The sequence below is a fragment of the Eurypyga helias genome, unplaced genomic scaffold (assembly GCF_000690775.1).
Source record: "Eurypyga helias isolate BGI_N326 unplaced genomic scaffold, ASM69077v1 scaffold10539, whole genome shotgun sequence".
In the NCBI taxonomy this organism is placed as follows: domain Eukaryota; kingdom Metazoa; phylum Chordata; class Aves; order Eurypygiformes; family Eurypygidae; genus Eurypyga; species Eurypyga helias.
Window position 1 is genome coordinate 26,251 of NW_010271376.1, and position 13,511 is coordinate 39,761.

At 42.3% G+C, this 13,511-nt stretch overlaps 1 protein-coding gene across 1 annotated transcript in view; it reads right to left on the reverse strand.

Annotated features, from left to right (window-relative positions):
• Positions 1 to 4,854: 4,854 nt before the first annotated feature.
• TMEM164 (transmembrane protein 164) overlaps positions 4,855 to 13,511 on the reverse strand; it is a 29,735-nt gene continuing 21,078 nt past the window's right edge. The window contains exons 4-6 of the mRNA XM_010158792.1: positions 11,520 to 11,598; positions 5,823 to 5,923; positions 4,855 to 5,443 (exon numbers count right to left, since the gene is read on the reverse strand). Of these exons, the coding sequence (XP_010157094.1) occupies positions 5,237 to 5,443; positions 5,823 to 5,923; positions 11,520 to 11,598 (387 nt within the window). The 3' untranslated portion in view covers positions 4,855 to 5,236. The remainder of the gene's footprint in view (positions 5,444 to 5,822; positions 5,924 to 11,519; positions 11,599 to 13,511) is intronic.

Here is a 13,511-nt window from a genome sequence, read left to right on the forward strand (position 1 = left end):
GTGCTTTAGCCGCAAGACTTAGGACCTAGAAGTACATTAATTTACCAGTTGCAAAGAGCCATTTCTGAAAGGAAAATACAGTTGGGCTTTGCAGGATGGTATCAGATACACAGAAATACCAAAGCCCTGACTGTGGCCAGAAAGAGATGGGTGAATGCGCACTGAGGTACGCTGTAATCCAGGGGTCCGGACTGGCTTTGCAGGGCTCCACCTGCAGCAGGGCAGCGCCGGCTGAAACACAAGCAGGCTGTACTTACAGGCAGCGTTTGTCAAGCCCCAAGAAGCTGAGCCAACCCAAGTACAGGGCTGTGCTCAGACCGGCTTCTCCCTGGTTTATACCAGCACAGCCAAGAGCTGGTAATTTTTACCCTTTAAAAGTGAGACCCAAGTTCTTCTTTGGTGCCTAAAGAGGGCTGAGTTACACAGACACTCAGTTTGAGCTGAGTACTGTGTGAGCCCTTGGAAACAGCACTGTGAGTATCCTGGACAATGAAAGCCTTGGCACAATAACCTCAATATTCACAGGCTGAACTGCCAGATGTTACGGTGGGTGCAGAACTTTTACCAGCTCGTTTTTCTGCTTTGGAGAGCTACTTACTCTAAGGCTGCATAAACAAACCAATCAGTGAACAAGTTTATTGTAGTTAATAATGCTCCACATGTGTGTATTTGGAGGCAAACTGAGACATTCACTGGCAGAAACAGTAAATCAGTGTCTCGCTCCTCGTTTCTTTTGTTTGAAGTGCCTACAGTACTAAACACCAGGCGAGTAGAGACACCTTAATACCAACTTCTCTGTGACCTCTGGCCTGCACAAGAATTTCTTCTGGTGCTGTGCCCGACCTGCTAGAGGACAGCAAACCCCTTCAGGGTGAGCACTGACAGCCCAAGCTTCTGCTCTGCACCACAGCCACTGCTAGGGCCTTCCTAACAGTACCATCACAAGAGATGTAGGAACATCTGGCCAGGGATGCCCAGGTCTAATCTACCCTTTCAGTTTTACACTGCAACGTAAAAATCACATCACCAGGTACCTGGCAACAACCTTGCTGTGGATTACGTGTGTAATACCACAGGAAAGAATGCCAGTTGGTGGTCAAGAATAGCAATCATAGAATCATAGAATCACTAGGTTGGAAAAGACCTTAGAGATCATCCAGTCCAACCGTATCTGTCCACCACGTAAAAATCACATCATCAGGTACCTGGCAACAACCTTGCTGTGGATTACGTGTGTAATACCACAGGAAAGAATGCCAGTTGGCGGTCAAGAATAGCAATATAGTTTTACTCTTCGATTTCCAGCATAAATAAGCATATAAACAGCCAAATAAATGTCAGTATACCAGAACTGCCTGTAAAATAAACCATTCGGGGAAAACAACAAATATCCCCTATGGAGATTAAGTATTCTGCTTCTGCATTCAAACCAATATCCTGCACATCGAACAAACTGTCTGATGCATATTCCAAACAGATACCAGAGACAGCCGAGGAATAAAGGATGTGAAATCCATGACATTAGTTCCAGAAGTCTATTCCCTTTCTGCTCCCATTCAGACCTGTTCTTCTCTTGCTGTACTGCAGTTTCTTGTGGTGCCATACCATAAACCAACACAAAATACTAAATTCAAAAAGCCTTCAAAAAGGGGCAAGGGAAGGGAGGGAATAATTGGGCCCATCACTGGTGAAGAGTCTGGAGACTCTTCAATTGTGATTCCTGTGAGGAGCGGCTGAGGGAGCTGAGGGGGTTCAGCCTGGAGGCGACTCAGGGAGACCTTATCGCTCCCTACAACTCCCTGAAAGGAGTGTGTAGAGAGGGGTGTCAGTCTCTTCTCCCAAGTGACAAGTGATGGGAGAAGAGGGAACAGCCTCAAGTTGTGCCGGGGAGGTTTAGATTGGATATTAGGGAAAATTCTTTCCTGGAAAGGGCTGTCAGGCATTGGAATGGACTGCCCAGGGAGGTGATGGAGTCACCATCCCGGGAAGGATTCAAAAGGCATGTGGACGTAGCACTTACGGGCATGGTTTAGTGGTGGATTTGTCAGTCCTGGGTTAAGCATTGGACTCAATGTCCTTAAAGGTCTTTTCCAACCTAAAGGATTCTATTCTACTCAGCCAGCTTCACTGACACTGCGTAACAAGCAAAGAAGCAAGAGCTTACCATCAGAAAGAAGTGAAGGTTCTACCTACCGCCTTCCCACCCACCTGACTGCAATTTCACCATTCAACTCTTTCACAGCAGCTCTAGTACTTCTAAAATCCTTCAGTGTAGTAGTTGGTTTACCTCTCTACATTTCTGATGAATTACCAACCAGTTAGCCATTTCAGCAGCCTAAATTGGTACGGAAGAGTTCAACAAGTTCCAGAACCTGCACTGGTAAGGTTTGGAAGGGGAATACAAGTGTCGTTAGCTTTGATGAGCACTTCCATCAGCATACTCCGTAACCTGAAATTATGCCTGAAATTTCTAGTGTGATGCAAAACAACTGGACGTGAATCCCAGCACAGCACTGTGGGTGGGAGGGAAAGCAGGAGCGATCGCTCACAGTGGCTCTGCTATCCAAGTCAATGGTGCAAGTGGTGACGTGCACCAGGACCCCTTTCATCCAGAGTACCGCAGGGATTCTCCGCACGTTAGCTGCAGGTAACACTGCCATTCTTGCTACTGAACTTTGTCAGAAGGGCTCAAAAATTGGCATTCCTTGGCATTCCAAGCAAGCCACCTGCACTGGGTGAGACACCTGAGCTCATTTACATGTTTCTACAGTCTTAATTGACCAGAGACAGTCCATGGTGGGAAAGAGCAGCTAGTTTACACTTGTTTAGAATGCCCTGAAGTGTATGACTATAGATAGAAAATATTGTAGTTTAACAAAAACCAAAAACCTCTGAAATTTTCCCAGTAGCTGCAATATTCTGAAGAAAAAATCAAACAGGAAATATTCTTTTAAAAAAAAAAAGTAAGTAAATGCTAAATAACATACGCAATATTTGGCTAAAATCACTCTGTCGTAACACCAAACATCCATTGCAAACAGGACAGAATCCTCCAGAAGGCATTTGCCAGCTTCTTAAGTAAATAAACCAACCAAGCATGGTACACCTGACCGTAACTATGGGGGGGAGAATGACCGTCTGCTCCGTTCAGCTATTCACAGCAGAGGAAGCACATTAATAGGGGCACACTTCAATGCCCAGCACCATGCATCTCAGCACCTCCCAGCTACATCCTGGAATACCAAATCTCCTGAAATAAACAGCAAGAAATTCCATCACTTCAGCAGCCAATTAAGTGTCTTAACACAGCCCGATTCAGGCCTTCAGTACCACCAGGTTCTTTCTTTAGGCCCCACTCTGCAAACACTTAAGCAAGGGATGGCCAGCTTTACTGAGGCAGCCTGAGGCTACCCCATGAAATTCCTTACGTTCTCGGGCATTTGTGGGATCGACAATGAACTCTGTATGCTGAAAGTTCTTACTGTCAGGTGCCTCGCTTTCTCAGCCTGAATTCCGATTAAAGCCCAAGGAGCCGTACAGTCTGTATCGCTAAGACTAGCCACACGTGTTTGATGGATAGTTTAGGTAGGCGACAGTAGATAATATGTATGTTACAGATACACAGCGAGGCGTGCAAGAAAGCCAGAAACCAGCTCGTAAATTTGAACGTGGGACAATATATTTCTGGTTGTGTGCACTTTTCTTTTTTTACATCATTCAGAGTGAAAATATTTGAAGTAGCCATTTGTTCCCCCTCCAGTGAAAATTTTTAAGGGGAGAAAAAAAAAAGAACCCAAATACTTCTCATTCTTACTTTTCCTTCTTGAGGTATAAATAAAGGACTGTACCTTAACTTCAGAACGTAACTTCAGGTGACCCAGCTGGAGGAGGTATGATGGTTTTATCTTACAAGTCACAGCTTTGACAACGCAATGAATCGACAGACTGCAAAAAAACTTTCATACAACAAAATTCTTGCAGTCCTGAAACACAAGTCTGCATAACAAACTCACAATGAACGATCTGGAGGAACACACTCGAGATTTCCCATCCTTCTGCCCAACAGTTTCTCCTCTAGCCCTAGAAAAATTGACAGGTTCTCACAGTTTACTATCTATCATCCTGCCTATCTACATCCTGTTCTCCAAAAGACGCACTGACAGGAAGATTTAGCATACTAGTAAACTGGAACACTTTCTTTTCAGTAGAGGCCTGCACTGATTTGCTGTTCCTTTTACATCTGTATTTTAAAATCAGTATGCAGAATCCATTGGAGCTGGAGAGAGAGCAGAGTTTCATTTTGCTTCTTCACTGACTACTCCACTGAGTCAGGATCAGTATAGAACAGAGGAGGAATGTTTCAAAAGCTAGTAAGGAAAAAAAAGAAAATCCTGATACTGACATTGGACTTTGTATCTCTGCTCCCACTCCAGTCTAAGTGAAGGGAAAAAAGCTATCTTGTTCAAAGTAGGTCAGAACGATGGATGAAGTATCTTATCGGAGCTTATACGTAACACAGGCTTTTGAAATTATTTCAACATGGCGTTTTTCTAATCACTCAAATAAAAGTATCTCCAAAGCATCACAATCTGATGGGACTTAGACAGATATTTATCCCCAGCAGCTTAGAAATTAAGTAAAAAAAAAAAAAAATATTTTTGAATGAGTTATTGTTCCCCAGCATTTTCAACCAGCTGAACTGTTTTGCATTTACAACTCACTGTTTTGCATTTACAACTGGGAGATTAAGTGTACATCGTTTCACTGTGACCATTCTGCAACACCCAAGCACTAAGAGTTAAGCCAGGACGATGCACTTCAAGACGTGTTCTGTTCACATCAGTGGAGTGTTGTAATTCAGCTTTTTTTCCTATCCTGCCATATACGTGTACTTACATTTAATGGAAAACAAGTCAGAACGAGGTAGCACTGCCACTCTTTGCTGGAATGTGGACAGATCCTGGCCTGATTTTAAATTGTGTCTTAGCAAGATTCTACTGTAGTCTACACAAAATGTATAAAACACAAACCTTTCCCAGAATAAGGCCACTGATTTTGCCATTGGCAATAGGCAGTGAGAAACAGCAGTTAAAAAAACCCTCCCTTGATTATAGAGGTGTTCTGAGGCAATAAACTGTGGGGAGAAGTATAAACATATTGTCCTCTCATCCCTCCTTTTTGTTTTCCAGTATAAGGATCTCTGCTTCCTGTACATACTGCTCTGTGGGGAGCCATTTCAGTCTATTTTCTTGGCTGGGAGTCTAAGCAAGTCCACGCTACACTTAAAGATGGGGACAGCACTGTAAAACAGGAGGATTACAAGCTTCCCATGCGTCATGGTCATGACAGTCTGATGTCCAGATGCCCAGATTCGATACCAGGGCCCATAAAAAGGATCTGAGACGGCTGGGCACAACATGTTGTTCAAGTTCACTTCTGTAACCTGAGGAAGTGACAACAAATTTATAAATTAACACTATTTTTGTGTTGCAATGGTAATTTTGAAATTACCATAATAACAAAAAAAAAGTTTAGGTGACAGTCCTTTGCTCAACACAAGTAGGGCAGCTTTCAGAAGGAAAGCAGATCTAAATTCACCTGTGCATTTAATAGATGGATTTATGCAGGTACATAACCAATTCATGGATTATTTTACCGACACTTGTGAGACGGGAGATATCGATGTCCATTAGAACATGCAATTAAAAATTTGCACACAAGTAGTCTTATCCATATGTATCTGGACACTTAGAAAAACGAGTCAGTGTTCTTCCTTTGAATGTACTTGCAATCTATCCATTTATTAACCTGTATTTACTTACCAATCCCAGAATCTGCAAGATGCTAAAATGATATACAAACATAAACCCCGTGGATAAAAGAGCCCACCAGAAATTGCAGAGTGGTTCTGGAGTGTAGATACCTTGAAAAGAAAGGAATACATTAGTATTCAGCTGAATTGCTGTGTCCATCAAACACTCATGAATAATCCTCTCTCTCCTCTGTGGATGCTAGGGCATCTGGCTTTAGCTGATAAACCTGCTCAATACCATTACAGTAATTCATATTTGAGAGCCCTGTTTCTTACCTGGAACATTCTGGTTGGCTTCTTCCCTCCTTCTCGTCCAGCAGTAAAACATACAATACGTTGCTTTACTAAACTTGCCTATTTTTCACCACCACGAGTGATTTTTTTCCCCCCATCTTCCTTCTACCACAGACATACTAAATGATTTACAGCATAGTAATAGTATACAATGAATCTTCAAAAAAACCCAGGTTATTTATACTTAAACAGCAGCTTCTGATGAGGGCTATGACTTCAGCACGCACAGAACTAACGTAGGTAGTGGCAGCTCCCGCACAGCGCTGTAGTAGAGCATAGCCGCATTGCCATTTCCTAATTTTATGGCTGTCTGACAACCCTTAAAAAGTAACTTGCACCAGTAATGCCTAGGAACAGAAAAGCTGTATGAAGTAGTCAATCCATTAATGACAGATTGTGCTTTTAAATAAAACCTGCTGTGGAGATATAGTCAGATATGTACTACAAACAATTTTATAATTGGCCGATACCACAGCTACTGTAAAGTATTTTTTCCCTTCAAATGACGTAGCAGATACTGCGTTATTCCTGGGTTCACCTTTGTCTCTCCTCCTGAAACTAGGTTTTGTCAATTTACTTACAAAACACGATGTCACGTGATCCAGAATGTACGAAAGAAATCAGTTCTCATAAAAGTACCCTTAGATACAGCCTATTTTTGGAATTAAATATTCAAACATCATATGGCGAGAACAAATCCCGTTTACAGAGCTTTCAGGACTCCCACTAACAGATGTGAAAATTCCACTGTAAGATGTGGGGAAAAATACTATTTTCCTTACGACTTTAATAATTTAATCTAGGGATGCAAAAGAAGAAGATGTGCAATGTCACGCAGCTCAGCTGCCGTAAGAAGTTGTAGGGTTTCAGATGATTATTAAAATGCACTGGCAGTTTTTATCTACCTTTGCCTGCTCTCTGATCCAGCAGCTATTAGTAAATACCGGAATGTAGAGCACAGAGTGCAACATTCATATTACTTTTGCTAGCTAGCACATTCGGTAATTACCAGGAAGACCCCACAGACCCCAGCACACACTGTCCGAGGCTCCTGGGAACTCAAATAATTACACATGCGCAGCCAGCGATGACAGAACCCCAGAGTACAGCTAGTACGAGCATGCTGATGCATGGTGTCCCGTGTACCTAAAGGCAAGAAACTGCTGCCACCTGCTCTACCACACACCCTACAACAGCGCGTCCTGCCTGAGGTTTAAAATCCTCGAGGACTGCTTTCTCATTGCCCCTTGCCCTTCTACAATGCTCTTATGCACAGTTTGCTTCCAGAGTTTGCACCAATCATGCCAGTTCGGATTGATCTGCAGTGGCTACCTGAAATAATGCACATTAAATATCATGTGGTGAATGTTACAAATCCAAACTTATCTACGCTTTCTTGTCTAAAACTGTACATCTGCACTGCCCGCTCACATAACACAGCTTCTCTTGATCATCAGAGCAAGGAGCTGATTACGTGCTTGAATGCCAGCAGCACATATGCACCTCATATTATTGCTCTCTGACTTTAATGAGCAACAATGTTAGTGTAACTACCCAACTGGTTTAGTAAGCAAGCTGTGACTTGGTGCGACCATGGTAAATATGAGTAGAGAAGCTACTTTGAAAGCATAAGGCAGCTTGTAAGACTGCTCACCCAGTGGGTAGGGGAAAGTCAGAAGAAGCAGAATGTAAAGGTAAAAGGGACTCTACACATACAACGGGAGCGGATGAGCCTGAAATCCTGTTTCCCCTATGGCCATGCTGAACCAAGACTGCTTACCCAGTGGGTAGGGGAAAGTCAGAAGAAGTGCCTGAACTATAAGCAGAATGCAAAGGTAAAAAGTGACCCTACACATACAATGGGAGCAGATGAGCCTGAAATCCTGTTTCCCCTATGGCCATGCTGAACAGATGTGTAGATTTCAAAATACTACCTTATGCCTGGAGGTTTCTATTTCCCTGAATGCCAGCTACTCACCAGAATCAGCTCAGTCAGGGGTCTTGTATTACCTGCTCCCATCAGGAACCAGTTTTTATATTCCATAAAGAAGCAGCAGTTCTCCCTCTTCCTTCATACAGCAGTAGTTCTTCCACATACTGGTACATACCCTTCCTAAACTTCTCTTCTCCCAGGCAGAGACGTCTCTAACAGACCTTGGCCCCCCCCAGTGAATGCCATGTTAACTTCTGATTTAGTTTTACGTGTTTCATAGTAGGCCACCATAGTTTCAAAGGAACTGAAACTGCCCAGTACAGAAAGCTCAGAGGGTCACACGACAGAGACACATCCCCTCCTCTTCCTCTCCAGCTCTCTTAAATCATCAAACAAGATCACCCTGAAACGCTACACAAGAGCTGCAGCATGGGCCTGCAGCCAGAGTGACATCAGACACCCCCAGCTGAGCAGTGCCACTGCCACCCCACTGCCCGAGGTGCCATGGTACAAGGACAGCTGGACAGAGAACCGGGCATTTGTGTGTACTACATGGAACCCTGGAAGTGGGAAAAGCTGGGATAAGAACATGGAAGTTGCTAGCAGGAAAGTGGGGAGAATAATACACAAGAGTTGGCAGGTCTCCATGTAATTAAGAGTTTCAGTGGAAAAGCTGTATGCACATTATCGAGTATTTCAATGAGGATGGAGACAAACCAGATTTATGACTGCCTACCTATGTATTCAAATGTATAATAGGGTTTTTTTTCCTGGATTACTACTAAGGTATATAATAAAGCCTGTTTTATAACTCTATTTGGTTTGAAAGATAAGATATAGCTAAATACAGGTAAGTGTCACAAGGTGAGCAAGAGGCTGAGGAAGGGTACAACAGAAATGTCTTTAAATATGGTAACCCTTCACTCTTGCCAGCAAGTCTTAACAGCAATAAGAAGCACAAGTTTAGATCCCCAATTGCTTTAGTTGCACTTTCCTAGTTTACAGCCACAGAAAAAAATGATCCTTATGTCTGTACTTGGTATCTGTGTTCTGTCTTACCACTCAGCCCAGCTTCTCAGCAGGTGAGAAACATTGCACTGCCCTTGGGAAAGCTGGCTAACCAGAGCTGCTTCTGCCCATCTCCTGACGTGCGAGAGAGGCTCTTCCAATGATGAAGCATACATGGTACCCTGGAACTTCAGGTACAGCTGCTCATAGGTTAGATTGCTCCTTCAAGTGACAAAATGCTGAAAAGAAACTCAACAGCAAAATCCTTTTTTACTTCATTAAGTGAACTAAATAATGCTGGGGATCTCAAAACACCAGAAAGCATCTCCTGAACTCCTCTGCTAGGGTGCTGCTATAAATTAACCCTGATTTCAAACTGGTTTGGAATGGTATCATTTGCTCACAACACTCAGGAAATAAGAACTCCGCTTTGATTAAATTCCAGTATGTTTGAAGCTCCTGTTAAAGCCATCAGCAATATTGACAGATTCCCAATAAAGCTGAAGTACTGTATCTTTTCATGTACAGTCCATTCCCTTTCATTCATCCAATTTTACTGCCCTTGAATTACTTCTCCCAATCATAATCCAACTGATGGAAATTTCCATTTAAAGTACAGGAATAAAGCTGCATGCTGATCAACATTAGTGATGAAAAAGCAATTTTCACAAGCTATAGTTAGGATACAGGATGTGATCTACTCAGAGATACTTTAAACAAAGGTGGTAGTGAAATGACAAAACATTAACGAGTGTTTTCAGGCCTAGTAATTTTTCCATGAAAAAAAAAAAATCATACATTAGGTCTCCTGTGGCCACAACCACAGAAGTCCAGGGGTGGTTTGCTAGCGAGGTGTTACAGTCAGTCAGGCGATCCGGAGCCACAGGCATAGGAGAATGAACAGTTATGGTTACACTGCCCAGGACAATCACGAGCGATGCATTTAGCCAACCAAGCTCTTCAGAAGTTTCACTGCTATCATGTCAACATTAGATGGCAGCAAATGCCCGTAATTAAATTTGTGCCCTTCATTAGAGAGATGTACTAGGGTGACAATTGCACAGCGCAGAGCCCTTCACACCGCAGACACCGTCCTGTCAGGCCGAGAAACCAGGGCCTGAAGAACCCAGAGAATCTTTACTGCAAAACAAACAAATAACCGAAACAACCAACAAAAAGCAAAGGAACACATCAAGCAACATCCAAGGCCAAACTTTAAATAAAGCAAAAGGAATACATGCTTTAAAATGATGTTATATGGAAACTTCAAGGCCATCAGAAGTGGTGCACTGGCATCACAAGAGCTTGGTTTGTCGCTGCCCACAGTGCACTACATGGCTGTTGGCACTTCCCTCCTGCCCCCCCCTCCCCTTCTGCAATGATTAGGAGTTTGAGTAACTTCTACAACTATACGGCACATTTGCATTATTTGCCAGAATTTTAAGACATCAAAGATGGAATAAAATTAGGTGTGGCCGGCATATTTCTCTGGTAAGAAAAAGAAAGCTCTTTTGGAGTATGATACTTCACTTTTTCCTTTGGATTATTCTTATTTAGTTTCACTCAGCAGTTAAGGTCACCTGTAGTGAAATAAGTGTGATTAGAAGTGACTGCTGGTGTAAAACACAAAAGATTCACCAGAATGGAAAAGGCTGACTGTGCTTGTTCTGACCATTTGCTAAATCGCATCCCGTTGCCTGACATCACATCCACGGGGTTTTTATTAAAGGCTACTGAACATCTTGGGCCATAAACTATCATCTTTTATTTCCTGGATGAAACAATGTAGTACTGCTAGAAAATGCAGCTGGAGGCATGTCAACGCTAGAGGGAGGCAGAGCGTCACACCAGATGAGCACATACTGCATTCCCTTCTAAGGAGGAAAACGGGCAAAATCACTGGCCAGTGAAGAGTTTGGGATTCCTAGACTTACTGAACTGCCATGGTGTAAGGGATTAGAAGAGAGTAATCTTGTTTGATAACAAGCAAGCTGGTTCGTTTCACTAATCTGTGTCACTACATTTCATTGGAGTTTCAGAATTTCAGGCATTTATGTAACTAGCCGACTAATACTTAGGTAGGGACATAGTAATGAATTTTTCTCAGCTCTTTAAAGTTGCAGTACTTCTCAAGAGACATCCAAGAAGGAAAAAGTCCTAAGAATACATCCCACCAACAACTCAGAACAGTGCAAGATGGCAGAGGTGCTACTCAAGACGACAGTGCACATTATACTAATATATTCTCGTTATCCCTTTGGGCAAAAGGCCATTTTATTATTGCCATTTCAGTGCCTGACACAAGTCTTTGTTACCCAGGTTACAACTCCAACACAGCACCCGAAACTGTTAAGTAACAACATGAAGAAAATTGGCAAAAATAGTAAGAGTAAAGCCTATGGTAACCATGTAGCACAGCTTTTTTATTGCATGGGATCGGTTCGATACGTAGACAGTAAACTGCCAACCTACCTCCTTTCCGCAGCAGATAGATGGGCACAACATAAAGCATGATATGCTGGATGTAATAAATTTCCATTTCAAATGGAAGCTGTGGAATAAGGAAAATATTTGTAAATGTTTTTCATCACTAACAACCGAGTTAGAAGGAACCATTCTCCTTACGACCCATGACAACCCCTTCAGTTCAGTTATTTTATCACCTATGTTTATTAACAAAGAGATTACATTAACGGTCAGTGCTTTGGAAGTGCAGCTAACTCTACCCATTCCATTCTCCCTGCCACAAATGCAATGCAGCACTTCACAAAGGCAATTCTCAAAATTAGCCAGAAGCACAACAAAGAAGGAATAACAAGATTGCTTTTTTCCCTTTCTTAGTTGGCATAAGTTACCAATAACAATGCAAATCCCGCAAGTAATCAAACCGGAAACCCCATATCACAGTAGCCTATTTAGAAAGAAAAGGTAGTTACTCACAAGGTAGCAACAGAACTCTATAAATGAGGTGTTTTGTATACAAAAGTATACAAATAAATATATAACAGTAATTACTGAGGAGGCCTGTGCAAAAATCAAAAGACCTGATATACAGCAATCTGTATGCATGTGTGAACCTGCTAAGCTTCACCAAATACAGAATAAAATAACCAATATTTTATTGGTTTTAAAGAGAAGCTGCAGAAGAATGTACATTAACAAGTTACCAGTTAGTACTAAGTCAGGTATTTCTCACCTGCTGACAACCTTTGGGAAATTAAAATTAGTCATTTGTGTGTATAGTTGAATTCATGTTACTTCTTGGAGGAGAAGTCAGGCAGGCTGTGCTAAAAATAATACTGTGCTAAAAATAACTTGAACTACAACTCTGAGTTTAATTTGAGCCCCTTAATCCAGACCCAACTAATTCTAGCTCTTTATCAGTTAGAAAAGGGGATGCACTGTATTTGAAAGTTATTCCCATCTGTAGATGCCTTTGCCTACATCCACTGGTTAAACTACAGCAACACATTCAGAACTGAACAGCACCAGGGAAGATTCAAACTCAGAATTCAGCTTCTTGCTGCAGCTCACTTAGAAAGCTGGAAAAACATACTTCACCAGCATTTTTCAGAAGCGAAAACCGGACAATACCACCATGCAACTATGAAACCTCACAGGAATAACCCAAAGCCATTAGCTTTTGTTCAAACGCAGACTCATTCTATAATTCTACAAGCTAAAGTGAATCCAGATGCAAGTCCCACCAGTGTGGCTTTTATGCTGGGAAGGAAAAAAAAGAGGGGGGGGCAAAAGCCTTCCTTTTCTATTACTGTTCTGAGACACTGAAGTCACAGTGCTGAAACTGAAACATTACAAAAATTTCTCCATCAACAGAAGGAGAGCGAGCTTGAAAGAGTTAGGATTTCTTCCTAAATAGCAGTCAGTAAAGAGCTGGTAATTAATATAGTGATCTTTTAAATGCAACAGTTCTTATACCCTATTTTGAACGTAAAAGTGGGTAAAACCAACAGCTGGATTCTGCTTGTCCTGGCATCCCCCAACTGAACACTGTCAGTGTCCTGATTGCAACCTCCAAGATGTTCAGACAGCTCTTGGGAGACTAAGCTAAAAAAATCAACCACACAATCTGCTGGGTTATTTTATTCCAAGGATTCTGTACCAAAACATAAAACCAAGCAAGATAATAGTGTGCAAAAGCAAGAAGTTCACAGAAGTTGTGAGGTTTCCTGGATCTCAACCTTTTCTGCTGTCCCTTGTTGAAAGACACAGAGGGCAAAGTGAGGGAATCAGAATTGTTTGGAAAGAGGCTAAGGCAGTTTTCCTAACTGGAGGAGTGTACCTCTCGTGGCTGGAACAGGCACACTTCAGAAACAACAGCTCCTGATACAAACAACACGACATGAGACACTCACTCCTGCCAAGGAGCATTCTCCATTTAGTGTCTGTGGTTTCATAAGGGCTTCCACGCTCGCTGAGTTGTGAGGGTCTGTTACACAAACA